This window comes from Chroicocephalus ridibundus, chromosome 29 (assembly GCF_963924245.1).
Source record: "Chroicocephalus ridibundus chromosome 29, bChrRid1.1, whole genome shotgun sequence".
In the NCBI taxonomy this organism is placed as follows: domain Eukaryota; kingdom Metazoa; phylum Chordata; class Aves; order Charadriiformes; family Laridae; genus Chroicocephalus; species Chroicocephalus ridibundus.
This window is the reverse complement of record NC_086312.1, coordinates 233,587-261,308: the sequence shown is the minus strand read 5'-3', so window position 1 is coordinate 261,308 and position 27,722 is coordinate 233,587. Positions and strand designations below refer to the sequence as shown.

General features: G+C 69.6%; 1 protein-coding gene across 1 annotated transcript in view; it reads left to right on the top strand.

Annotated features, from left to right (window-relative positions):
• Nucleotides 1–27,722, top strand: part of NOTCH3 (notch receptor 3) — a 46,333-nt gene that overhangs the window by 17,585 nt on the left and 1,026 nt on the right. The window contains exons 10-22 of the mRNA XM_063318945.1: nt 1,964–2,197; nt 4,226–4,336; nt 6,279–6,471; nt 7,727–7,875; nt 9,769–9,882; nt 11,309–11,428; nt 12,934–13,086; nt 15,385–15,613; nt 17,213–17,414; nt 19,433–19,586; nt 23,120–23,304; nt 24,466–24,598; nt 27,315–27,570. Coding sequence (XP_063175015.1) covers nt 1,964–2,197; nt 4,226–4,336; nt 6,279–6,471; nt 7,727–7,875; nt 9,769–9,882; nt 11,309–11,428; nt 12,934–13,086; nt 15,385–15,613; nt 17,213–17,414; nt 19,433–19,586; nt 23,120–23,304; nt 24,466–24,598; nt 27,315–27,570 — 2,233 coding nt within the window. The remainder of the gene's footprint in view (nt 1–1,963; nt 2,198–4,225; nt 4,337–6,278; nt 6,472–7,726; nt 7,876–9,768; nt 9,883–11,308; nt 11,429–12,933; nt 13,087–15,384; nt 15,614–17,212; nt 17,415–19,432; nt 19,587–23,119; nt 23,305–24,465; nt 24,599–27,314; nt 27,571–27,722) is intronic.

The following is a 27,722-nucleotide window of genomic DNA, read 5'->3' as shown; positions in this document are numbered from 1 at the left end:
GGCGCCCATGGGTGACCATGGAACCCAGCATTGACCACCTGGCACCTGTGGGTGGCCATGGAACCCAGCACTGGCTTCCCAGCACCCATGGGTGGGGATGGAACCCCAGCATTGACAACCCGGCACCCGTGGGTGACCATGGAACCCAGCATTGACCACCTGGCACCCATGGGTGGGGACAGAACCCCGGCATTGACCACCCAGCACCCATGGGTGGCCATGGAACCCCCAACATTGCCCATCTTGCACACACGGGTGTCCTTGTCCTGCTGGTGTTGTCCACCTGGCACCCATGGGTGGGGATGGAACCCCAGCGTTGACCACCTGGCACCCATAGGTGACCATGGAACCCAGCATTGACCACCCAGCACCCATGGGTGGCCATGGAACCTGGCACCTATGGGTGTCCCTGACCTCCTGGCATTGCCCATCCTTATCCCCATGGGTGTTCTTGATCCCCTGGCATGGGCCACCCTGCACCCATGGTGTCCCTCATCCCCTGGCATTGCCCATCTTGCACCCATGGGTGTCCCCGACCTCCTGGTGGTGTCCATCCTGCACCCGCGGGTGGCCACGGAACCCCGACTTTGCCCGTCTCGCACCCTTGAGTGTCCTCAACCTCCTGGCGTTGCCCACCCTGCACCCATGGGTGACTCCAGATGCCCGGCATTTCCCAACCTGCACCCATGGGTGTCCTCAACCTCCTGGCGTTGCCCACCCTGCACCCATGGGTGACTCCAGACCCCCAGCATTGCCTATCCTGCACCCATAGTGTCTTTGATCCCCTGGCATTGCCTGTCTTGCACCCATGATTGTCCCCAGCATTGCCTACTCAATGGTCAACGCTGGGTTCCATGGCCACCCATGGGTGCTGGGTGGTCAATTCTGGGGTTCCATCCCCACCCATGGGTGCTGGGAGGCCAATGCTGGGTTCCATGGCCACCCGCGGGTGCCGGGTGGTCAATGCTGGCTTCCATGGCCATCCATGGACGTTGAGTGGTCAACGTTGGCTTCCATGAGGACCCGTGGTGTCCCTGATCCCCTGACATTGCCCACCCTGCGCCCATGGGTGTCTCCAAACCCCCAGCATTGCCCACCCTGCACCCACGGTGTCGGCAGACCCCCAGCATCGCCTCCCCTGCACCCATGGGTGTCCTGGCATTGCCCCCCCCCACCCCACCCCGCACCCATGGGTGTCTCCAGACCCCCGACACTGCCTATCCTGCACCCATGGATGTCCTCAGCCCCCTGGCATTGCTCCCCCCTGCACCCATGGGTGTCTCCAGACTCCTGGCATTGCCTATCCTGCACCCATGGGTGTCCTCAACCTCCGGCATTGCCTATCCTGCACCCATGGGTGGCCTCAGCCCCCTGGCATTGCCTATCCTGCACCCATGGGTGTCACCAGACCCCCGACACTGCCTATCCTGCACCCATGGGTGTCTCCAGACTCCTGGCATTGCCTATCCTGCACCCATGGGTGTCCTCAACCCCCGGCATTGCCTATCCTGCACCCATGGGTGGCCTCAGCCCCCTGGCATTGCTCCCCCCTGCACCCATGGGTGTCTCCAGACCCCTGGCATTGCCTATCCTGCACCCATGGGTGTCCTCAACCCCCGGCATTGCCTATCCTGCACCCATGGGTGTCTCCAGACCCCTGGCATTGCTCCCCCTGCACCCATGGGTGGCCTCAGCCCCCTGGCATTGCTCCCCCCTGCACCCATGGGTGTCTCCAGACCCCTGTCATTGCCTATCCTGCACCCATGGGTGTCACCAGACCCCCGGCACTGCCTATCCTGCACCCATGGGTGGCCTCAGCCCCCTGGCATTGCCCACCCTGCACCCATGGGTGTCCTCAACCCCCGGCATTGCCTATCCTGCACCCATGGGTGCCCCCCTCCAGCACCGCCACCCCCCCCCCCACCCCCACCCTTCACTCTCCCCCACCCCGGCGTCCCCTCAGGCTTCGAGGGGCCCCTCTGCGAGCGCAACGTGGACGACTGCTCGCCCGACCCCTGCCACCACGGCACCTGCCTGGACGGCGTCGCCAGCTTCTCCTGCGCCTGCGCCCCCGGCTTCACCGGCCACCGCTGCCAGCTCCAGCTGGACGAGTGCCACAGCAGCCCCTGCCGCAACGGCGGCAAGTGCATCGACCGCATCGACGCCTACCAGTGCAACTGCCCGCCCGGCACCGCCGGTAGGCTCCACGGGGTGGGCGTGGGGGGGTGGAGTGTCTTAGCTGGGTGCGGGGTGGGTGCTGGGTATGGCCTTGGGTCTTCTCTGGGCATGGGGTGGTCTATGGGCATAGCGTTGGGTCCCATCAGGGTGTTGGGTGGGTGCCAGGTGAGGCCTTGGGTCTTCTCCGGGCATGAGTTGGTCTATGGGCATAGCGTTGGGTCCCATCAGGGTGTTGGGTGGGTGCCAGGTAAGGCCTTGGGTCTTCTCTGGGCATGGGGTGGTCTATGGGCATAGCAGCGTTGGGTCCCATCAAGGTGTTGGGTGGGTGCCAGGTAAAGCCTTGGGTCTTCTCTGGGCATGGGGTGGGTGCCAGGTATGGCCTTGTGTCTTCTCCGGGCATGGGGTGGTTGATGGACATGGTCTTGGGTCTTCTCTGGGCATGGGGTGGTCTATGGGCATAGCGTTGGGTCCCATCAGGGTGTTGGGTGGGTGCCAGGTATGGCCTTGGGTCTTCTCTGGGAATGGGGTGGTCTATGGGCATGGTGTTGGGTCCCATCAGGGTGTTGGGTGGGTGCTGGATGAGGCCTCGGGTCTTCTGGGGGGCTGGGATGGGTGCCGGGTATGGCCTTGGGTCTTCTCTGGGCATGGGGTGATGGATGGAGAAGGCGTTGGGTCTTCTCTGGGCATGGGGTGGTCTATGGGCATGGCGTTGGGTCTTCTCTGGGCATGGGGTGGGTGCTGGCTATGGCCTTGGGTCTTCTCTGGGCGCGGGGTGGGTGCTCGGTATGGCCTTGGGTCTTCTCTGGGCGTGGGGTGGTTGATGGACAAGGTGTTGGGTCTTCTCTGGGCATGGGGTGGGTGCCAGATATGGCCTTGGGTCTTCTCCGGGCGTGGGGTGGTTGATGGACATGGCGTTGGGTCTTCTCTGGGCACGGGGTGGGTGCCAGGTATGGCCTTGTCTCTTCTCTGGGCATGGGGTGGTTGATGGGCATAGCGTTGGGTCCCATCAGGGTGTTGGGTGGGTGCTCGGTATGGCCTTGGGTCTTCTCTGGGCATGGGGTGGTTGATGGACATGGCCTTGGGTCTTCTCCGCACATGGGGTGGTCTATGGGCATGGTGTTGGGTCCCGTCAAGGTGCTGGGTGGGTGCTGGGTGGGTGCTGGGTGAGGCCTTGTGTCTTCTCGGGGGCTGGGATGAGTGCCAGGTATGGCCTTGGGTCTTCTCCGGGCATGGGGTGGTTGATGGGCATAGCGTTGGGTCCCATCAGGGTGTTGGGTGGGTGCTCGGTATGGCCTTGGGTCTTCTCCGGGCGTGGGGTGGTTGATGGACATGGCCTTGGGTCTTCTCTGGGCATGGGGTGATGGATGGAGAAGGCGTTGGGTCTTCTCTGGGCATGGGGTGGTCTATGGACATGGTGTTGGGCCTCATCAGGGTGTTGGGTGGGTGCTGGGTGAGGCGTTGGGTCTTCTCTGGGCATGGGGTGGTCTATGGGCATGGTGTTGGGCCTCATCAGGGTGTTGGGTGGGTGCTGGGTGAGGCCTTGGGTCTTCGGGCATGGGTTGGTTGATGGACGTGGTGTTGGGTCTTCTCTGGGCATGGGGTGGGTGCTGGGCGTGGTGTTGGGCCCCATCAGGGTGTTGGGTGGGTGCTGGACCTGCCGTTGGGTCTTCTCCGGGCACGGGGTGGTTGATGTCCATGGCATTGGGTCTCATCCGGTCACGAGGTGGGTGCTGGGGACGGTGCTGGGTCTTCTCTGGGCCGATGGACACGGTGGTGGGTCCCATCGGGGTGTTGGGTGGGTGCTGGTCATGGCACTGGGTCCCACCTGGCCATGAAGTGGGTGCTGGACGTGGCGGTGGGTCCCACCAGGGCACGGAGTGGGTGACACCCTGGGGCGGCCGTCGGGTGCCGCCAAATCCCACCTGAGCACGGGCCGGGAAGGGGTCCTCGGGGTGCCCTGGGGGGACTCGGCCCTGCACCCCTGGGTGCCCCGCCCGCTGCCGGGGCGGGGGTGGGGTGCTGAGGCGTGGCCACCCTTGGGTGCCAGGTGTCAACTGCGAGGTGAACCCCGACGACTGCGCCAGCGCCCCCTGTGTCCACGGCGTGTGCCAGGACGGCATCGGGCGCTACCTCTGCCTCTGCCAGCCCGGCTTCACAGGTGGGTGCTCCCATGGGTGCTGGGGGGGCTCGCTGCCACCTGGGTGCTCCCATGGGTGGTAGGAGGCCTCAGTACCCACTGGGTGCTCCCATGGGTGCTGGAGGACCACAGTGCCCACTGGGTGCTTCCATGGGTGGTAGGAGACCTCAGTACCCACTGGGTGCTCCCATGGGTGCTGGAGGACCATGGTGCCCACTGGGTGCTCCCATGGGTGCTGGGTGGCCTTGGTGCCCACTGGGTGTTCCCATGGGTGCTGGAGGACCATGGTGCCCACTGGGTGCTCCCATGGGTGCTGGGTGGCCTTGGTGCCCACTGGGTGTTCCCATGGGTGGTAGGAGACCTCAGTACCCACTGGGTGCTCCCATGGGTGCTGGAGGACCATGGTGCCCACTGGGTGCTCCCATGGATGGTAGGAGACCTCAGTACCCACTGGGTGCTCCCATGGGTGCTGGAGGACCATGGTGCCCACTGGGTGCTCCCATGGATGGTAGGAGACCTCAGTACCCACTGGGTGCTCCCGTGGGTGCTGGAGGACCATGGTGCATACCAGGTGCTCCCATGGGTGGTAGGAGACCTCAGTACCTACTGGGTGCTCCCATGGGTGCTGGAGGACCATGGTGCCCACTGGGTGCTCCCATGGATGGTAGGAGACCTCAGTACCCACTGGGTGCTCCCATGGGTGCTGGAGGACCATGGTGCCCACTGGGTGCTCCCATGGGTGCTGGGTGGCCTTGGTGCCCACTGGGTGTTCCTATGGGTGGTAGGAGACCTCAGTACCCACTGGGTGCTCCCATGGGTGCTGGAGGACCATGGTGCATACCAGGTGCTCCCATGGGTGGTAGGAGACCTCAGTACCTACTGGGTGCTCCCATGGGTGCTGGGTAACCTTGGCACCCACTAAGTGCTCCCATGGGTCCTGGAGGACCATGGTGCCCACTGAGTGCTCCCATGGGTGCTGGGTGGCCTCGGTGCCCACTGGGTGCTCCCATGGGTGCTGGGGGAACTTGGTGCTTGCCAGGGCTGGGGTCACTGCCAGGGCGCCCATGGCCGTCACCCATGGGGTGGGACCCATAGCGATGCCCGTGGTGGCTGCACCCAGAGGGGTCCTGTTTGGGTGCCCAGTGCCCCGGAGAAGAGCCCATGGTGGTGCCGGTGGCCCGTGCACCCAGTGGCGCCTATTTTGGGTGCCCCTGTTGGGTGCCTGTGGGGAGGTGTCTGTGTTGGTTGGCCATGTTGGGTGCCCCTGTTGGGTGCCCCTGTTGGGTGTCCATTGATCACCCACGCTGGGTGCCCACATTGGTGTCCCATTGATCACCCATGCTGGGTGCCCAATTTGGGTGCCCCCGTTGGGTGTCCCATTGATCGCCCATGTTGGGTGCCCACGTTGGGTGCCCCTGTTGGTGCCCCATTGATCGCCCACGTTGGGTGCCCATGTTGGTGCCCCATTGATCACCCATGTTGGGTGCCCATGTTGGGTGCCTACTTTGGGTGTCCCGTTGATCACCCACATTGGGTGCCCACGTTGGGTGCCCACGTTGGGTGCCCCTGTTGGTGCCCCATTGATCGCCCACGTTGGGTGCCCACGTTGGGTGTCCCATTGATCACCCATGTTGGGTGCCCACGTTGGATGCCCACGTTGGGTGTCCCATTGATCACCCATGTTGGTTGCCCAATTTGGGTGCCCACATCGGGTGCCCCTGTTGGTGCCCCATTGACCACCCACGTTGGGTGCCCACGTTGGGTGCCCCTGTTGGTGCCCCATTGACCACCCACGTTGGGTGCCCACGTTGGGTGCCCCGTTGACCACCCACGCCGGGAGGGCGCACCAGGTGCCCATATTGGGTGCCCCTCTTGACTACTACTGATACAGGACCCCTCGTTGGGTGCCCACCGGGGTGCCCCCACCCACACCCGTGTGTGTCGTGTCCCCCCCCGCCCCCAGGTCCCCGCTGCGCGGTGGAGATCGACGGATGCTCCTCGGAGCCCTGCCAGGAGGGTGGCACCTGCCTGGCCGGCGCCAACGGCTTCACCTGCCTCTGCCCGCCAGGGGCCCGCGACGCCCGGTGCCGCCCCAGCACCCAGCCCTGCCGCAGCAGCCCCTGCGCCCACGGCGCCTGCCGCGCCCACGGGGACGGGTCAGCACCCAACCGGGGCTCGGGGGGGTGGGGGGCCCGAGGTTGCCCGTGGGTGCCCGTGCCCGAGCTCAGGGGTGGTCCAAGGGTGGTCCAAGGGTGCCCGGGGGTGCCCATGGGTGCCCGTGGCCGAGCTCAGGGGTGGTCCAAGGGTGGTCCAAGGGTGCCCATGGGGGTGCCCGAGGTTGCCCCCTGGGTGCCCGTGCCCATGTTCAGGGGTGGTCCAAGAGTGGTCCAAGAGTGGTCCAAGGGTGCCCAGGGGTGCCCATGGGTGCCCGTGCCCGAGCTCAGGGGTGGTCCAAGAGTGGTCCAAGAGTGGTCCAAGGGTGCCCAAGGTTGCCCATGGGTGCCCGTGCCCGAGCTCAGGGGTGGTCCAAGGGTGGTCCAAGAGTGGTCCAAGGGTGCCCGAGGTTGCCCCTGGGTGCCCGTGCCCGAGCTCAGGGGTGGTCCAAGGGTGGTCCAAGAGTGGTCCAAGGGTGCCCGGGGGTGCCCATGGGTGCCCGTGCCCAAGTTCAGGGGTGGTCCAAGAGTGGTCCAAGAGTTGTCCAAGGGTGCCCGGGGGTGCCCATGGGTGCCCGTGCCCAACCTCAGGGGTGATCCAAGGGTGGTCCAAGAGTGGTCCAAGGGTGCCCAAGGTTGCCCGTGCGTGCCCATGCCCGAGCTCAGGGGTGGTCCAAGAGTGGTCCAAGAGTGGTCCAAGGGTGCCCAAGGTTGCCCGTGCGTGCCCATGCCCGAGTTCAGGGGTGGTCCAAGAGTGGTCCAAGAGTGGTCCAAGGGTGCCCGAGGTTGCCCGTGGGTGCCCGTGCCCGAGCTCAGGGGTGGTCCAAGAGTGGTCCAAGAGTGGTCCAAGGGTGCCCGAGGTTGCCCCTGGGTGCCCGTGCCCAAGCTCAGGGGTGGCCCAAGAGTGGTCCAAGAGTGGTCCAAGGGTGCCCGGGGTTGCCCGTGGGTGCCCGTGCCCGAGCTCAGGGGTGGCCCAAGAGTGGTCCAAGGGTGCCCATGGGGGTCCCGAGGTTGCCCCTGGGGGCCCGTGCCCGAGCTCAGGGGTGGCCCAAGAGCGGCCCTGGGTGCCGATGGGTGCCCTGGTTGCCCGGTGGGGTGCCCGAGGTTGCCCATGGGTGCCCTGGTGGGGGGGGGCGGGGGTTGAAGAGGTTCATGGGGGTTCCCAGGAGTATTTGGGGGGTGCCCATGGGGATGTCACGGGTGCCGGCGGGGGGGGGGGGGGGACGACACCCAGCACCCATGTGTGCCCCCCCCCCAGGTTCACCTGCGAGTGCCAGGCGGGCTGGGGGGGCCCCACGTGCGCCCGCCGGGAGGATCCCTGCGCCCCCCGGCCCTGCGCCCACGGGGGCACCTGCACCCCCGCGGGGGGGGGCGGCTACCGCTGCGCCTGCCCCCCCGGCTACCAGGGTACGGCCCCCCCCCCCCCCGGGGACACCCCCCACCCTGGGGACATCCCCCCCCACCACCCATGGGGACACCCCCACACACACCCTGGGGACATCCCCCCCCCCCTCCATGGGGACACCCCCCGCCATGGGGACGCCCCCCCCACCCACACCCTGGGGACATCCCCCCCCACCCTGGGGACATCCCTCTCCCCCCATGGGGACACCCCCCCACACCCTGGGGACACCCCCCCTGCCCTGGGGACACCCCCCCCCCACACGCCCTGGGGACATCCCCCCCCACCCATGGGGACACCCCCCCACACCCTGGGGACACCCCCCCTGCCCTGGGGACACCCCCCCCCCACACGCCCTGGGGACATCCCCCCCCCCACCCATGGGGACACCCCCCACCCTGGGGACATCCCCCACCACCACCCATGGGGACACCCCCCGCCATGGGGACGCCCCCCCCACCACCCATGGGGACACCCCCCCACACCCACACCCTGGGGACATCCCCCCCCCACCCATGGGGACACCCCCCCCCCACCCTGGGGACATCCCTCTCCCCCCATGGGGACATCCCCCCCCCGCCATGGGGACGCCCCCCCCACCCACACCCTGGGGACACCCCCCCACACCCTGGGGACACCCCCCCTGCCCTGGGGACACCCCCCCCCCCACACGCCCTGGGGACATCCCCCCCCACCCATGGGGACACCCCCCCCCCCACCCTGGACAACCCCCCCCACCCTCGGGACATCTCCCCCCCCACCATGGGGACCCCCCCCCCCCCCCACCATGGGGACATCCCTCTCCCCCCATGGGGACACACCCCCCCACCCCGGTGACATTCCCCCCCCCCGGGGACACCCCCCCACCCAGGGACATCCCCCCCCCAGCCCTGGGGACACCTTGGGGACCCCCCGCCCAGCCCCGGGGCTCCCCTGCCAGCCCCTCCCCTGTGCTCGTGTCCCCACGTCCCCCACTGTCCCCATGTCCCCTGCCACCCCCAAGTCCCCAATGTCCCCATGCCACCCCCTCCCCACGTCCCCCCCTGTCCCCACGTCCCCCACTGTCCCCATGTCCCCACCATCCCTGTGTCCCCCGCTGTCCCTGTGTCCCCTGCTGTCCCCATGTCACCCACTGTCCCCATGTCCCCACCATGACCATGTCCTTGGTGTCCCCATGTCCCCTGCCATCCCCATGCCACCCACTGTCCCCATGTCACCCACTGTCCCCGTGTCCCCACCATCCCCATGTCCCCACCGTCCCCATGTCCCCCGCTGTCCCCATGTCCCCTGCTGCCCTCACGTCCCCTGCCATCGCCACGCCACCCCCGTGTCCCCTGCCATCCCCGTGTCCCCACCGTCCCCATGTCCCCTGCTGTCCCCATGCCACCCCCTTTCCCTGTGTCCCCTGCCGTCCCCATGTCACCCACTGTCCCCATGTCCCCACCATGACCATGTCCTTGGTGTCCCCATGTCACCCACCGTCCCCATGTCCCCTGCCACCCCCATGTCCCCATGTCCCCTGCTGTCCCCATGTCCCCTGCCGTCCCCATGTCCCCACTGTCCCCATGTCACGCACTGTCCCCATGTCCCCTGCCACCCCCATGTCCCCTGCTGTCCCCATGTCACCCACCGTCCCCATGTCCCCACCATGACCGTGTCCTTGGTGTCCCCATGTCCCCACCGTCCCCATGTCCCCTGCCATCCCCGTGTCCCCCCTGTCCCCCCGTCCCCTGCTGTCCCCGTGTCCCTCGGTGTCCCTGCGTCCCCACCCGTCCCCACCCCGCCGGTGCCCCCCCCACCCCCACGTCCCCGCCGCGCCCGTGTCCCCGTGTCCCCACCACCGTCCCCATGTCCCCGGGGTGACGCGTGTCCCCGTCCCCTGTGTCCCCCCCCCGCAGGTGCCCGGTGCCAGGTGGAGGTGGACGAATGCGCCTCGGGGCCGTGTCACCACGGGGGGACCTGCCTGGACGGCGCTGGCACCTTCCGCTGCCTCTGCGCCCCGCCCTTCACAGGTGGGCACCCATGGGTGGTGGGGGGGGTCCCAGGAGGGGGGGGGGGGGTCTGGGTGGGCACCCGTGGGTGCTGAGCGGCACCCCCTGGGCGGAGGCCGCAGAGCCGGTGGCTTTGTCCCGTGGGTGCCACCCTGGCTGGTCTGATGTCTGATGGGTGCCACCAGGCTGGGTGACCCCATAGTGGTCACGTCCTCATGGGTGCCACCATATTGGGTAGCCATGCCCTTATGCCAGGTTCTCTGATGGGTGCCACCATACTGGGTGACCCCATGGTGGCCATGCCCTTATGGGTGCCACCATGCCAGGTTCCCCGATGGGTGGCACCATGCTGGGTGTCCCCATGGTGGCCATGTCCTCATGGGTGCCACCATATTGGGTGGGCATGCCCTTATGGGTGCCACCATGCTGGGTTCCCTGCTGGGTGCCACCAGGCTGGGTGTCCCCATGGGGTCATGTCCTCATGGGTGCCACCAGGCTGGGTGTCCCCATGGGGTCATGTCCTCATGGGTACCACCATGCTGGGTGACCCCATGGTGTCCATGTCCTCACGGGTGCCACCATATAGGGTGGCCATGCCCTTATGGGTGCCACCATGCCAGGTTCCCTGATGGCTGCCACCATGCTGGGTGTCCCCATGGCAGTCATGTCCTCATGGGTGCCACCATATTGGGTGGGCATGCCCTTATGGGTGCCACCAGGATGGGTTCTCTGATGGGTGCCACCACGCTGGGTGTCCCCATGGCGGTTGTGTCCTCATGGGTGCCACCAGGCTGGGTTCCCTGCCGGGTACCACCACGCTGGGTGTCCCCATGGTGATCATTTCCTCATGGGTGCCACCATATTGGGTGGCCATGCCCTGATGGGTGCCACCAGGCTGGGTGTCCCCATGGTGGCCATGCCCTGATGGGTGCCACCACCTGGGTTCCCTGATGGGTGCCACCATTCTGGGTGACCCCATGGTGATCATGTCCTCATGGGTGCCACCATATTGGGTGGCCATGCCCTGATGGGTGCCACCATGCCGGGTTCTCTGATGGGTGCCACCATGTTGGGTGTCCCCATGGTGGCCATGCCCTGATGGGTGCCACCGGTCTGGGTTCCCTGCTGGGTGCCACCAGGCTGGGTGACCCCATGGTGATCATGTCCTCACGGGTGCCACCATATGGGGTGGCCATGCTCTTATGGGTGCCACCATGCCGGGTTCTCTGATGGGTGCCACCACGCTGGGTGACCCCATGGCGGTCGTGTCCTCACGGGTGCCACCATGCCAGGTTCCCGCATGGGTGCCACCATACTGGGTGGCCCCATGGTGGCCATGCCGTGATGGGTGCCACCAGGCTGGGTGCCACCACGCCGGGTGCCCCGGGGGTGGGGGTGGGGGGGTGGGGGGGGGGGTGGCGGTGCCTGACGGTGTCCCCGGGTGCAGGACGCGGGTGCGAGGTGACGCTGGCCCCCTGCTCCCCCAACCCCTGTGACAACGGCGGCGTCTGCGTCCCCACCCCCGACTATGGGGGCTTCACCTGCCGCTGCCCCCCCGGCTGGCAAGGTACCCCCCCCCCCGGCTGGCCCCCCCCCGGCACCCCTGGGTGTCCCGTCCCCCCCCCCCCCCAACCCCTGGGAACTCGGCTCCCACCCCCCCAGCACCCTGACCCCCCCCCCACCTTGTCACCCTGCCCCCCCCCCCCCCCCCCCGGGCACTCTGACCCCTCCCTTGTCACCATGACCCCCCCCCGTGTCACCCTGCCCCCCCCCCACACACACACCTTGTCACCCTGACCCCCCCCCCCATCACCCCGACCCCTCCCGCGTCACCCCGTGTCCCCGTGACCCCTGGTGTCCCCCTGACCCCCCCCCTTGCCCCCCGAGCCCCCATGTCACCCTGACCCCCCCCATGTCCCCCTGAGCCCCCCCCATGTCACTGTGCCCCCCCCATGTCCCCCTGACCCCCTGTGTCACCCTGACCCCCGCCATGCCCCCCGACCCCCCATGTCACCCTGTGCCCCCCCGTGTCCCCTTGACCCGCCCGTGTCCCCTTGACCCCCTGTGCCCCCCTGACCCCCCCCGTGTCACCATGCCCCCCTGTGTCACCGTGCCCCCCCATGTCCCCCTGACCCCCCTGACGGCCCATGTCACCCCCCCCGTGTCCCCCTGACCCCCCCCGTGTCCCTGTGCCCCCTTTACCTCCTGTGCCCCCCTGACCCCCCGTGTCCCCCTGACGCCCCCCCCCGTGTCACCGTGCCCCCCCCGTGCCCCCCCCATGTCCCTGTGCCCCCTTGACCTCCTGTGCCCCCCTGACCCCCCGTGTCCCCCTGACCCCCCCCGTGTCCCCGTGCCCCCCTGACCCCCCGTGTTCCCCTGACCCCCCCCGTGTCCCCGTGCCCCCCTGACCCCCGTGTCCCCCTGACCCCCCCCGTGTCCCCGTGCCCCCCTGACCCCCGTGTCCCCCTGACCCCCCCCGTGTCCCCGTGTCCCCCTGACCCCCCCATGTCCCTGTGCCCCCCGTTCCCCCGTGTCCCCCTGACCCCCCCCATGTCACCGTGCCCCCCTGACCCCCCGTGCCCCCCTGACCCCCCGTGTCCCCCTGACCCCCCCGTGTCACCGTGCCCCCCTGACCCCCCGTGTCCCCCTGACCCCCCCCGTGTCCCTGTGCCCCCTTTACCTCCTGTGCCCCCCTGACCCCCCGTGTCCCCCTGACCCCCCCCGTGTCCCTGTGCTCCCCTGACCCCCCGTGTCCCCCTGACCCCCCCCGTGTCCCCGTGCCCCCCTGACCCCCCGTGTCCCCCTCACCCCCCCGTGTCCCTGTGCCCCCCGACCCCCCGTGTCCCCCTCACCCCCCCCCCGTCCCTGTGCCCCCTTGACCCCCTGTGTCCCCCTGACCCCCCCCATGTCACCGTGCCCCCCTGACACCCCGTGTCCCCCTGACCCCCCCCGTGTCACGGTGCCCCCCTGACCCCCCGTGTCCCCCTGACCCCCCCCGTGTCCCTGTGCCCCCCTGACCCCCCGTGTCCCCCCGACCCCCCCGTGTCCCCGTGCCCCCCCCGTGCCCCCCAGGCGAGCGCTGCGGGCAGGACGTGGACGAGTGCGGGCAGAGCCCCTGCCTGCACGGGGGGGTCTGCGCCAACCGCCCCGGCACCTTCGGCTGCCTCTGCCCCCCCGGCTACGGGGGGGCCACCTGCCAGCACGACCTGGACGACTGCCACCCCGGTGAGGGGACGCGGGCAGGGGGCGACGGCGGGGGGGGGGGCAAGGGGGACGCAGCGGGGACACTGGGGGCTCTGGGGGGCTCTGGGGGCACGGGGGGGGGACACGGGGGACACTGGGGAGCTGTGGGGACACGGGGGGGACACAGGGACATGGGGGGGACAGGGACACTGGGGGGCTTTGGGGACACAGCGGGGACACTGGGGGGCTCTGGGGACACGGGGGGGACACTGGGGGGCTCTGGGGGCACAGGGGGGGACACGGGGGACACTGGGGGGCTTTGGGGACACGGCGGGGACACTGGGGACACTGGGGAGCTGTGGAGACGCAGGGGGGACACTGGGGGGCTCTGGGGGCACGGGGGTGGACACGGGGAACACTGGGGGGCTCTGGGCACATGGGGGGGACACTGGGGGGCTGTGGGGACACGGGGGGGACACAGGGACGTGGGGGGGACAGGGACACTGGGGGGCTTTGGGGACACGGCGGGGACACTGGGGACACCGGAGACACGGAGGGGACACGGGGGGGACACTGGGGGGCTCTGGGGACACGGGGGGGGACAGTGGGACATGGGGGGGACAGGGACACTGGGGGGCTTTGGGGACACGGTGGGGACACGGGGGACACTGGGGAGCTGTGGGGACACGGGGGGGACACTGGGGGGCTCTGGGGGCACGGGGGGGGACACGGGGGACACTGGGGGCTGTGGGGACATGGGGGGGACACTGGGGGGCTGTGGGGACACGGGGGGACACAGGGACATGGGGGGACAGGGACACTGGGGGGCTTTGGGGACACGGCGGGGACACTGGGGGGCTGTGGGGACACGGGGGTGACACTGGGGGGCTCTGGGGGCACGGGGGGGGACACGGGGGACACTGGGGGGCTGTGGGGACACGGGGGGGACACAGGGACATGGGGGGACAGGGACACTGGGGGGCTTTGGGGACACAGCGGGGACACTGGGGGGCTTTGGGGACACGGCGGGGACACTGGGGACACTGGGGAGCTGTGGGGATGCAGGGGGGACACTGGGGGGCTCTGGGGGCACGGGGGGGGACACGGGGGACACTGGGGAGCTGTGGGGACACGGGGGGGACACAGGGACGTGGGGGGGACAGGGACACTGGGGGGCTTTGGGGACACAGCGGGGACACTGGGGGGCTCTGGGGACATGGGGGGACACTGGGGGGCTGTGGGGACACGGCGGGGGACACAGGGGACACTGGGGGGCTATGGGGACACGGGGGGTGACACTGGGACATGGGGGGACAGGGACACTGGGGGCTTTGTGGACACAGCAGGGACACTGGGGACACTGGGGGGCTATGGGGACACGGGGGGGGGACACTGGGACATGGGGGGACAGGGACGCTGGGGGGCTTTGGGGACACAGAGGGGACGCTGGGGACACTGGGGGGCTCTGGGGACATGGGGGGGCTGCTGGGGGTCTGTGGGGACATGGGGGGGGACACTGGGGTCACTGGGGACGGGGGGGGCACTGGGACATGGGGGGACAGGGACACTGGGGAGCTGTGGGGACACGGGGGGGGACACTGGGGACGGTGGGGGGCTCTGGGGACATGGGGGGGACACTGGGGACACCGGAGACATGGAGGGGACACTGGGACATGGGGGGACACTGGGGGCATGGGGGGGGCAGGGACACTGGGGGGCTCTGGGGACACTGGGGGGGCTCTGGGGACGCGGGGGGGACACTGGGGACATGGAGGGGGACACCAGGACACTTGAGGGGGGATGACGCTGGGGGGGGGGGACACACTGGAGAGTCTGGGGACACTGGGGGACCCGGGTGACCCCCTGTGTCCCGTCCCCCCCCCCGTGTCACCTCAGGGGGGGGTGCCGTGGGTCACCCTAGTGTCACCTCGGGGGGGGGGTGCCGTGGGTCACCCGCTGTGTCCTGTCCCCCCCCGTGTCACCTCGGGGGGGGGGTGCCGGGGGTCACCCCAGTGTCACCTCGGGGGGGGGGTGCCGGGGGTCCGGTCACCCCAGTGTCACCTCGGGGGGGCGTGCCGTGGGTCACCCCCTGTGTCCTGTCCCCCCCCGTGTCACCTCGGGGGGGGGGTGCCGTGGGTCCGGTCACCCCAGTGTCACCTCGGGGGGGGGGGGGTGCCGTGGGTCACACCAGTGTCACCTCGGGGGGGGTGCCGTGGGTCACCCCCTGTGTCCTGTCCCCCCCCGTGTCACCTCGGGGGGGGGTGCCGTGGGTCCGGTCACCCCAGTGTCACCTCAGGGGGGGGTGCCGTGGGTCACCCCCGTGTCCCGGCCCCCCCCCAGACCCCTGCCTGAACGGGGGCACCTGCCGGGACGGGGTGGGGACCTTCTCCTGCTCCTGCCCCCCCGGGTTCGGGGGCCCCCGCTGCGCCGCGGAGGAGGACGAGTGCCGGGGGGGCCCCTGCGGCAACGGGGGCACCTGCACCGACTACGTCAACAGCTTCACCTGCACCTGCCCCCCCGGCTGGACCGGCCCCCGCTGCCAGCACGACGTCCCCGACTGCACCGACAGGTACCTACGGGCGGCCCCGGGTGGCCCCAGGTGGCCCCAGGTGGCCCCGTGTCACCTCATGCCCATGTGATGGCCCCATCTGCAGCTGAAGCCTCCTGCACCCTTGGGTGGCCCCAGGTGGCCCCAGGTGGCCCCGTGTCACCTCGTGCCCACGCGATGGCCCCATCTGCAGCTGAAGCCTCCTGCACCCTTGGGTGGCCCAAGGTGGCCCCAGGTGGCCACAGGTCACCTCATGCCCACATGATGGCCCCATCTACATCTGACAGCATCAGCTCCCTTGGGTGGCCCAAGGTGGCCCCAGGTGGCCCCAGGTCACCTCGTGCCCATGTGATGGCCCCACCTGCAGCTGAAGCCTCCTGCACCCTTGGGTGGCCCAAGGTGGCCCCAGGTGGCCCAAGGTCACCTCGTGCCCACGCGATGGCCCCATCTGCAGCCGAAGCCTCCTGCACCCTTGGGTGGCCCCAGATGTTCTCCAGCCTTCTCCTGCCTGTAGACTGGCCCCCAGTGCACCCAATGGTACCAGCACCCATGGGTGCTCCAGGACCCCTCATAACTCCCTTCTCCAGCCCAACCCACCAGCACCCATGGGTGCTCCAGGACACCCCGTAACTCCCTTCTCCAGCCCACCAGCACCCATGGGTGCTCCAAGACACCCCATAACTCCCTTCTCCAGCCCACCAGCACCCATGGGTGCTCCAAGACTCCCCGTAACTCCCTTCTCCAGCCCAACCCACCAGCACCCATGGGTGCTCCAAGACACCCCATAACTCCCTTCTCCAGCCCAAACCCCAGCACCCATGGGTGCTCCTGGACACCCCCTAACTCCCTTCTCCAGCCCAACCCACCAGCACCCATGGGTGTCTTTGGACACCCCATAACTCCCTTCTCCAGCCCAACCCACCAGCACCCATGGGTGTCCTTGGACACCCTTTAACTCCCTTCTCCAGCCCACCAGCACCCATGGGTGCTCCTGGACACCCCATAACTCCCTTCTCCAGCCCAACCCACCAGCACCCATGGGTGTCTTTGGACACCCCATAACTCCCTTCTCCAGCCCAACCCACCATCACCCATGGGTGTCTTTGGACACCCCGTAACTCCCTTCTCCAGCCCACCAGCACCCATGGGTGCTCCAAGACACCCCATAACTCCCTTCTCCAGCCCAACCCCCCAGCACCCATGTGTGCTCCAAGACACCCCATAACTCCCTTCTCCAGCCCAAACCCCAGCACCCATGGGTGCTCCAAGACTCCCCGTAAATCCCTTCTCCAGCCCAAACCCCAGCACCCATGGGTGCTCCAAGACTCCCCGTAAATCCCTTCTCCAGCCCAAACCCCAGCACCCATGGGTGCTCCAAGACTCCCCGTAAATCCCTTCTCCAGCCCAACCCCCCAGCACCCATGGGTGCCCCAGATGTTCTCCAGCCTTCTCCTGCCCATAGACCGTCCCCCAGCGCGCCCAATGGTACCAGCACCCATGGGTGCCCATGGAGACTCCATAACTCCTTCTCCACCTCAACCCATCAGCACCCAAGGCTGCCGGGGGGGGGGGGGGGGGGTGGGCACCCATGGGTGCTGACCCCCCCACCCACCCCCCCAGCTCCTGCTTCAACGGCGGGACCTGCGTGGAGGGCGTGGGCTCCTTCTCCTGCCGCTGCCGGCCCGGCTTCACGGGCGCCCACTGCCAGCACCCGGCGGACGGGTGCCGGGGGGGGCCGTGCCTGCAGGGGGGCACCTGCCTGGCCCTGGGGGCCACCTTCCGCTGCCTCTGCCCCCCCGGCTACACCGGCACCCAGTGCGAGGTCAGCCGGCACCCACGGGTGCTGCGGGGGGAGCCCATGGCGAGGCGGGGGGGCATCCCATGGGTGGGGGATCCCATGGGTGCAGGATGGGGATCCCATGGGTGGGGGATCCCATGGGTGGGGTGATGCTATGGGTGGGGGGATCCCATGGGTGCAGGATGGGGATCCCATGGGTGGGGGGATCCCGTGGGTGGGGAGCCCACGGGCAGGGGGATCCCACGGGTGGGGGGCACCCATGGGTGTGTGTGTGGGGGCCCTTTCCCCGACTTCCCATGACCCCCACCCTGACCCCCCCCATGGGACTCCCCCAACCCCCCCTGACCCCTGTGATCCCCACCCTGACCCCCCCCAACCCCCCTGATCCCTGTGACCCCCCCACCCTGTTGCCCCCCCGAGACCCCCCCCGACCCCCCCTGAGCCCTGTGACCCCCACACTGACCCCCCCATGGGACCCCCCCAACCCCCCGACCCCCGTGATTCCCACCCTGACCCCCCCCAACCCCCCCCGACCCCTGTGACCCCCCACCCCGACCCCCCCCAAGCCCTGTGACCCCCACCCTGAACCCCCCCAACCTCCCCGACCCCTGTGACCCCCACCCTGACCCCCCCATGGGACCCCCCCCAACCACCCCGACCCCTGCGACCCCCACCCTGACCCCCCCATGGGACCCCCCCCAACCCCCCCTGACCCCCACCCTGACCCCCCCATGGGACCCCCCCCAACCCCCCCGACCCCTGCGACCCCCACCCTGACGCCCCCATGGGACCCCCCCGACCCCCCCTGACCCCTGCGACCCCCACCCTGACCCCCCCATGGGACCCCCCCGACCCCTGTGACCCCCCACCCTGACCCCCCCCAACCCCCCCGAGCCCTGTGACCCCCACCCTGACCCCCCCATGGGACCCCCCCGACCCCTGTGACCCCCACCCTGATCCCCCCCAACCCCCCCGAGCCCTGTGACCCCCACCCTGACCCCCCCATGGGACCCCCCCGACCCCTGTGACCCCCACCCTGACCCCCCCCAACCCCCCCGAGCCCTGTGACCCCCACCCTGACCCCCCCATGGGACCCCCCCCAACATCCCCGACCCCTGTGACCCCCACCCTGACCCCCCCCGACCCCTCCGACCCCTGTGACCCCCACCCTGACCCCCCCCAACCCCCCCTGACCCCTGTGACCCCCACCCTGACCCCCCCATGGGACCCCCCCCAACCCCCCCCGACCCCTGTGACCCCCACCCTGACCCCCCCATGGGACCCCCCCGAGCCCCCTGACCCCTGTGACCCCCACCCTGACCCCCCCATGGGACCCCCCCGACCCCCCTGACCCCTGTGACCCCCACCCTGACCCCCCCCAACCCCCCTGACCCCTGTGACCCCCACCCTGACCCCCCCATGGGACCTCCCCAACCCCCCCTGACCCCTGCGACCCCCACCCTGACCCCCCCATGGGACCCCCCCGACCCCCCTGACCCCTGTGACCCCCACCCTAACCCCCCCCAACCCCCCCCGAGCCCTGTGACCCCCACCCTGACCCCCCCATGGGACCCCCCCGAGCCCTGTGAACCCCCCCAACCCCCCCGACCCCTGTGACCCCCACCCTGACCCCCCCCAACCCCCCCTGACCCCTGTGACCCCCACCCTGACCCCCCCATGGGACCCCCCCCAACCCCCCCGACCCCTGTGACCCCCACCCTGACCCCCCCATGGGACCCCCCCGACCCCCCTGACCCCTGTGACCCCCACCCTGACCCCCCCATGGGACCCCCCCGAGCCCTGTGACCCCCACCCTGACCCCCCCCGACCCCCCTGACCCCTGTGACCCCCACCCTGACCCCCCCATGGGACCCCCCCCAACATCCCCGACCCCTGCGACCCCCACCCTAACCCCCCCATGGGACCCCCCCGACCCCCCTGACCCCTGTGACCCCCACCCTGACCCCCCCATGGGACCCCCCCGACCCCTGTGACCCCCACCCTGACCCCCCCCCCGCGCCCCCCCCCGCCGCCTGCCGCAGACCCCGCAGGACCTGTGCGGGGGGGCCGGGTGCCAGCACGGGGGGCGCTGCCTGCAGCGGGGGGGCTCCGTCACCTGCCTCTGCCCCCCCCCCTGGACCGGGCCCCGCTGCGACGTCCCCAACGTCACCTGCGCCGCCGCCGCCGCCCACAGAGGTCAGCTGGGGGGGGGCACTGGGGGCACTGGGGGCACTGGGTCCCCTCCCAGTTTGGGGGACTGGGGGTACTGGGATGACTGGGAGCACTGGGTCCCCTCCCAGTTTGGGGGACTGGGGGCACTGGGGGCATGGGGGGCACTGGGTCCCCTCCCAGTTTGGAGGACTGGGAGCACTGGTTCTGGGGGACTGGGGGCACTGGGGGCACTGGGTCCCCTCCCAGTTTGGGGACTGGGGGCACTGGGTCTGGGGGACTGGGGGCACTGGGAGCACTGGGGGCGCTGGGGGCATGGGGGGGAATGGGTCCCCTCCCAGTTAATGGGACTGGGAGCACTGGGGGCACTGGGGGTGTGGGGGGCGCTGGGTGCCCTCCCAGTTTGGGGACTGGGGGCACTGGGTCTGGGGGACTGGGGGCACTGGGGGGACTGGGGGCACTGGGGGGCATGGAGGCAAATGGGTTCCCTCCCAGTTTGGGGACTGGGGACACTGGGTCTGGGGGACTGGGGACACTGGGAGCCCTGGGGGCACTGGGAGCACTGGGAGCACTGGGTCCCCTCCCAGTTGGGGGGATTGGGAGCAATGGGAGCACTGGGGGCACTGGGAGCACTGGGTCCCCTCCCAGTTTGGGGCACTGGGGGCACTGGGGGCACAGGGGGCGCTGGGTCCCCTCCCAGTTTGGGGACTGGGGACACTGGGTCTGGGGGACTGGGAGCACTGGGAGCACTGGGGGCACTCGGTCCCCTCCCAGTTGGGGGCACTGGGAGCACTGGGGGCACTGGGTCCTCTCCCAGTTTGGGGGATTGGGAGCACTGGGAGCACTGGGGTCACGGAGGGGAATGGGTCCCCTCCCAGTTAATGGGACTGGGAGCACTGGGGGCACTGGGGGTGTGGGGGGTGCTGGGTCCCCTCCCAGTTTGGGGGGACTGGGGGCACTGGGAGCACTGGGGGCACTGGGAGCACTGGGTCCCCTCCCAGCTGGGGGGATTGGGAGCACTGGGAGCACTGGGGGCGCTGGGTCCCCTCCCAGTTGGGGGGACTGGGGGCACTGGGAGCACTGGGGGCACTGGGATCACTGGGTCCCCTCCCAGCTGGGGGGATTGGGAGCACTGGGAGCACTGGGGGCGCTGGGTCCCCTCCCAGTTGGGAGCACTGGGAGCACTGGGTCCCCTCCCAGTTGGTGGGATTGGGAGCACTGGGAGCACTGGGAGCACTGGGGGCAGGGGGGGCGCTGGGTCCCCTCCCAGTTTGGGGGGACTGGGGGCACTGGGAGCACTGGGGGCGCTGGGTCCCCTCCCAGTTTGGGGGATTGGGAGCACTGGGAGCACTGGGGGAATGGGTCCCCTCCCAGTTGGGAGCACTGGGGGCACTGGGGGTGTGGGGGGCACTGGGTGCCCTCCCAGTTTGGGGACTGGGGACACTGGGTCTGGGGGACTGGGGGCACTGGGGGCACTGGGAGCACTGGGGGCACTCGGTCCCCTCCCAGTTGGGGGCACTGGGAGCACTGGGGGCACTGGGTCCTCTCCCAGTTTGGGGGGATTGGGAGCACTGGGAGCACTGGGGGGCATGGAGGGGAATGGGTCCCCTCCCAGTTAATGGGACTGGGAGCACTGGGGGCACTGGGGGTGTGGGGGGTGCTGGGTCCCCTCCCAGTTTGGGGGGACTGGGGGCACTGGGAGCACTGGGGGCGCTGGGTCCCCTCCCAGTTTGGGGGATTGGGAGCACTGGGAGCACTGGGGGAATGGGTCCCCTCCCAGTTGGGAGCACTGGGAGCACTGGGGGCACTGGGTCCCCTCCCAGTTGGGAGCACTGGGGGCACTGGGGGTGTGGGGGGCACTGGGTGCCCTCCCAGTTTGGGGACTGGGGGCACTGGGTCTGGGGGACTGGGGGCACTGGGAGCACTGGGGGCACTCGGTCCCCTCCCAGTTGGGGGCACTGGGAGCACTGGGGGCACTGGGTCCTCTCCCAGTTTGGGGGATTGGGAGCACTGGGAGCACTGGGGGGCATGGAGGGGAATGGGTCCCCTCCCAGTTAATGGGACTGGGAGCACTGGGGGCACTGGGGGTGTGGGGGGTGCTGGGTCCCCTCCCAGTTTGGGGACTGGGGACACTGGGTCTGGGGGACTGGGAGCACTGGTAGCACTGGGGGCACTGGGTCCCCTCCCAGTTGGGGGGCACTGGGAGCACTGGGGGCACTGGGAGCACTGGGTCCCCTCCCAGTTGGGGGGATTGGGAGCACTGGGAGCACTGGGGGAATGGGTGCCCTCCCAGTTGGGGGCACTGGGGGCACTGGGAGCACTGGGTCCCCTCCCAGTTTGGGGACTGGGGACACGGGGTCTGGGGGACTGGGGGCAGGGGGGGCGCTGGGTCCCCTCCCAGTTTGGGGGACTGGGGGCACTGGGAGCACTGGGAGCACTGGGGGCAGGGGGGGCGCTGGGTCCCCTCCCAGTTTGGGGGGACTGGGGGCACTGGGAGCACTGGGAGCACTGGGTCCCCTCCCAGTTTGGGGGGACTGGGGGCACTGGGAGCACTGGGAGCACTGGGGGCAGGGGGGGCGCTGGGTCCCCTCCCAGTTTGGGGGGACTGGGGGCACTGGGAGCACTGGGGGCAGGGGGGGCGCTGGGTCCCCTCCCAGTTTGGGGACTGGGGGCACTGGGAGCACTGGGAGCACTGGGGGCAGGGGGGGCGCTGGGTCCCCTCCCAGTTTGGGGGGACTGGGGGCACTGGGAGCACTGGGAGCACTGGGTCCCCTCCCAGTTTGGGGGGACTGGGGGCACTGGGAGCACTGGGGGCGCTGGGTCCCCTCCCAGTTTGGGGGGACTGGGGGCACTGGGAGCACTGGGAGCACTGGGTCCCCTCCCAGTTTGGGGGGACTGGGGGCACTGGGAGCACTGGGGGCGCTGGGTCCCCTCCCAGTTTGGGGACTGGGGGCACTGGGAGCACTGGGAGCACTGGGGGCAGGGGGGGGCGCTGGGTCCCCTCCCAGTTGAGGGGATTGGGAGCACTGGGAGCACTGGGGGAATGGGTCCCCTCCCAGTTTGGGGACTGGGGACACTGGGTCTGGGGCACTGGGGGCGCAGGGGGCGCTGGGTCCCCTCCCAGTTTGGGGGGACTGGGGGCACTGGGAGCACTGGGGGCACTGGGAGCACTGGGTCCCCTCCCAGTTGGGGGGACTGGGGGCACTGGGAGCACTGGGGGCACTGGGAGCACTGGGTCCCCTCCCAGTTGGGGGGACTGGGGGCACTGGGAGCACTGGGTCCCCTCCCAGTTGGGGGGACTGGGGGCACTGGGAGCACTGGGGGCACTGGGTCCTCTCCCAGTTTGGGGGATTGGGAGCACTGGGGGCACGGGGGGTGCTGGGTCCCCTCCCAGTTTGGGGACTGGGGGCGCTGGGTCTGGGGCACTGGGGGCGGGGGGGGCGCTGGGTCCCCTCCCAGTTGGGGGCACTGGGGGCACTGGGAGCACCGGGGCCCCCCCACCTTCCTCACTGCCCCCCCCCCCCCCCTTCCCGTGTCCTCCCCCCCCCGCCCCCCCCCAGGCGTCCCCGTCTCCCAGCTCTGCCACGGGCGGGGCCGGTGCGTGGGGGCGGGGGCGGGGGGGCACCGCTGCCTCTGCCGGGGGGGCTACGGGGGCCCCCACTGCCAGACCCCCCCCGACGGCTGCCAGCCCAACCCCTGCCTGCGCGGCGCCTGCCGCAGCTTCGCCGGGGGCTACGAGTGCGAGGTGAGGGCACCCATGGGTGCCGCGGGGGGCGGGGGCGGGGGGGGGGGGGGGGGTTGGGGGGGGGCAGGGACGGTGGGTGCCCACCGGTTTGGGTGCAAGGACCCCGCGCCCCCCCCCCCGGGTCCCCGTCTCCCTCCTGCCGCCGAGGGTGGGAAGGTCCCTGGAGCACCCATGGGTGCTCTCCCCACCCAACCGCAGCGTTTGAGGCTCTTCTGACCCTTTTTGGGGTGCTGGGGCACCTCCTCGCGTCGGGGACACCCATGGGTGCCCGTCTCCTGCCACCGAGGGTGGCATCCCCCTGGTGTGGAGGTCCCTTGGGTGGTGGTTGACCAGAGCACCCATGGGTGCTCTTCCTACCCTAAAGCTGCATTTGGGACCTGTCTGAGCTTTTTGGGGTGCTGGGGCACCTCCTCGTGTTGGGGACACCCATGGGTGCCCGTCTCCTGCCACCGAGGGTGGCATCTCCCTGGTGTGGAGGTCCCTCGGGTGATGGTTGACCAGAGCACCCATGGGTGCTCTCCCCACCCAACCGCAGCGTTTGAGGCTCTTCTGACCCTTTTTGGGTGCTGGGGCTCCTCCTCGTGTTGGGGACACCCATGGGTGCCCGTCTCCTGCCACCGAGGGTGGCATCCCCCTGGTGTGGAGGTTCCTCGGGTGGTGGTGGTTGACCGGAGCACCCATGGGTGCTCTCCCCACCCTAAAGCTGCATTTGGGACCTGGCTGAGCTTTTTGGGGTGCTGGGGCTCCTCCTCGCGTTGGGGACACCCATGGGTGCCCGTCTCCTGCCACCGAGGGTGGCATCTCCCTGGTGTGGAGGTCCCTCGGGTGATGGTTGACCAGAGCACCCATGGGTGCTCTCCCCACCCAACCGCAGCGTTTGAGGCTCTTCTGACCCTTTTTGGGGTGCTGGGGCTCCTCCTCGCGTTGGGGACACCCATGGGTGCCCGTCTCCTGCCATTGAGGGTGGCATCCCCCTGGTGTGGAGGTCCCTTGGGTGGTGGTGGTTGACCGGAGCACCCATGGGTGCTCTCCCCACCCAACCGCAGCGTTTGAGCCTCTTCTGACACCTTGGGGCGCCCAGCACCCGCCGTCCCACGCCCCGGGGGGTCGGGGCGGTGGCCCGGAGGTGACGGGGGGCACCCATGGGTGCTGTCCCCTCAGTGCCCGCCGGGCTTCGCGGGCCGGGAGTGTCAGCTGGAGGTGGACGAGTGCCAGTCCCAGCCCTGCCAGAACGGGGGCACCTGCCTGGACCTCGTGGGACGCTACCTCTGCTCCTGCCCCCCCGGCACCCTGGGTGGGTGCTCGGGGACCCATGGCCTTGGGTGGTGGTGGGAAGGGACCTCCCATGTCCCCATGGCCTTGGGTGGTGGTGGGAAGGGACACCGTGACCTTGGATGGTGGTGGGAAGGGACCTGCCATGTCCCCGTGGCCTTGGGTGGTGGTGGGAAGGGACCTCCCATGTCCCCATGACCTTGGGTGGTGGTGGGAAGGGACACCATGACCTTGGGTGGTGGTGGGAAGGGACCTGCCATGTCCCCGTGGCCTTGGGTGGTGGTGGGAAGGGACACCGTGACCTTGGATGGTGGTGGGAAGGGACCTCCCATGTCCCCATGACCTTGGGTGGTGGTGGGAGGGGACACCATGACCTTGGGTGGTGGTGGGAAGGGACCTCCCATGTCCCCATGACCTTGGGTGCTGGTGGGAAGGGACCTGCCATGTCCCCGTGACCTTGGGTGGTGGTGGGAAGGGACCTCCCATGTCCCCGTGACCTTGGGTGGTGGTGGGAAGGGACACCATGACCTTGGGTGGTGGTGGGAAGGGACCCCCAATGTCCCCGTGGCCTTGGGTGGTGGTGGGAAGGGACACCATGACCTTGGGTGGTGGTGGGAAGGGACCCCGAATGTCCCCATGACCTTGGGTGGTGGTGGGAAGGGACCTGCCATGTCCCCGTGACCTTGGGTGGTGGTGGGAAGGGACCTCCCATGTCCCCGTGACCTTGGGTGGTGGTGGGAAGGGACACCATGACCTTGGGTGGTGGTGGGAAGGGACCTCCCATGTCCCCGTGGCCTTGGGTGGTGGTGGGAAGGGACACCATGACCTTGGGTGGTGGTGGGAAGGGACCCCCCATGTCCCCATGACCTTGGGTGGTGGTGGGAAGGGACACCGTGACCTTGGGTGGTGGTGGGAAGGGACCCCGAATGTCCCCATGACCTTGGGTGGTGGTGGGGAAGGGACACCGTGACCTTGGGTGGTGGTGGGAAGGGACCTCCCATGTCCCCGTGGCCTTGGGTGGTGGTGGGAAGGGACCTCCCATGTCCCCATGACCTTGGATGGTGGTGGGAAGGGACCTCCCATGTCCCCGTGACCTTGGGTGGTGGTGGGAAGGGACCCCCGTGTCCCCATGTCTCCACATCCCCATCTCATGGTGGCAATGACCAGGGTCCCTTTGTCCCATCATGGTGTCACCCATCAGGGTCCCCACCCCAGGGTGGCACCCATCAGGGGCCCCATGTCCCCATCCCATGGTGTCACCTGTCAGGGTCCCTGTGTCCCATCATGGTGTCACCCATCAGGGTCCCCATGTCCCATCACGGTGGCACCCATCAGGGTCCCCATGTCCCCACCCCATGGTGGCACCCATCATGGTCCCCATGTCCTCCCCTGCGGGTGTCACCCATCAGGGTCCCCATGTCCCGTCATGGTGACACCCCTCAGGGTCTCCATGTCCCCCCCTGTGGGTGTCACCTGTCAGGGTCCCCGTGTCCCATCGTGGTGGCACCCCTCAGGGTCCCCATGTCCCCACCCCATGGTGGCACCCATCAGGGTCCCCATGTTCCATCGTGGTGACACCCATCAGGGTCCCCATGTCCCACCATGGTGGCACCCATCAGGGTCCCCATGTCCCCACCCCATGGTGGCACCCATCAGGGTCCCCATGTCCCATCATGGTGGCACCCATCAGGGTCTCCGTGTCCCCCCCCGAGGGTGTCACCCATCATGGTCCCCATGTCCCATCGTGGTGGCACCCATCAGGGTCTCTGTGTCCCCATCCCATGGTGACACCCCTCAGGGTCCCCATGTCCCATCATGGTGGCACCCATCAGGGTCCCCATGTTCCATCGTGGTGGCACCCATCAGGGTCCCCATGTCCCCACCCCATGGTGACACCCATCAGGGTCTCCGTGTCCCCCCCCGAAGGTGGCACCCATCATGGTGCCCATGTCCCGTCATGGTGACACCCCTCAGGGTCTCCATGTCCCCCCCTGTGGGTGTCACCTGTCAGGGTCCCCGTGTCCCATCATGGTGGCACCCCTCAGGGTCCCCACATCCCATCGTGGTGGCACCCATCAGGGTCCCCATGTCCCACCATGGTGGCACCCATCAGGGTCCCCATGTCCCCACCCCATGGTGGCACCCGTCAGGGTCCCCATGTTCCATCGTGGTGGCACCCATCAGGGTCCCCATGTTCCATCGTGGTGACACCCATCAGGGTCCCCATGTTCCATCGTGGTGGCACCCATCAGGGTCCCCATGTCCCACCATGGTGGCACCCATCAGGGTCCCCATGTCCCCACCCCATGGTGGCACCCATCATGGTCCCCATGTCCCATCGTGGTGGCACCCATCAGGGTCTCTGTGTCCCCATCCCATGGTGACACCCCTCAGGGTCCCCATGTCCCATCATGGTGGCACCCATCAGGGTCCCCATGTCCCCACCCCATGGTGGCACCCATCAGGGTCCCCATGTTCCATTGTGGTGACACCCATCAGGGTCCCCATGTCCCATCATGGTGGCACCCATCAGGGTCTCCGTGTCCCCCCCCGAGGGTGTCACCCATCAGGGTCCCCATGTCCCATCATGGTGACACCCCTCAGGGTCTCCATGTCCCCCCCTGCGGGTGCCACCCCTCAGGGTCCCCACGTCCCCCCTCCGTGGTGGCACCAACCCAGGGCTGTGTCTCTCTGTGTGTCCCCCCCGCGACGACGCCCCCGTTTCCCCCCCCCCAAAGGCGTCCTGTGCGAGATCGACGAGGACGACTGCGCCCCCCCGGGGGGCCCCCACCCCCCCCTCTGCCAGCACAACGGCACCTGCCTGGACGGGCTGGGGGGGTTCTCCTGCGCCTGCCCCCCCGGCTACACGGGGCCCCGCTGCGAGGGGGACATCAACGAGTGTCACAGCCGGCCCTGCCACCCCCCCGGCACCCGCGCCTGCGTCCAGGGCCCCAACGCCTTCCGCTGCCTCTGCCGGCCCGGCTACACCGGTGGGTGCTGGGGGGGCGATGGGTGCTGGGGGGGGCAGGGGGACATGGGGTGGGCGTTGGGGGGGGGGGGGGTGATGGGTGCTGGGGGGGGCAGGGGGTGCCAGGGTGGGGAAGGGGGACATGGGGTGGGTGCTGAGGGGGCGATGGGTGCTGGGG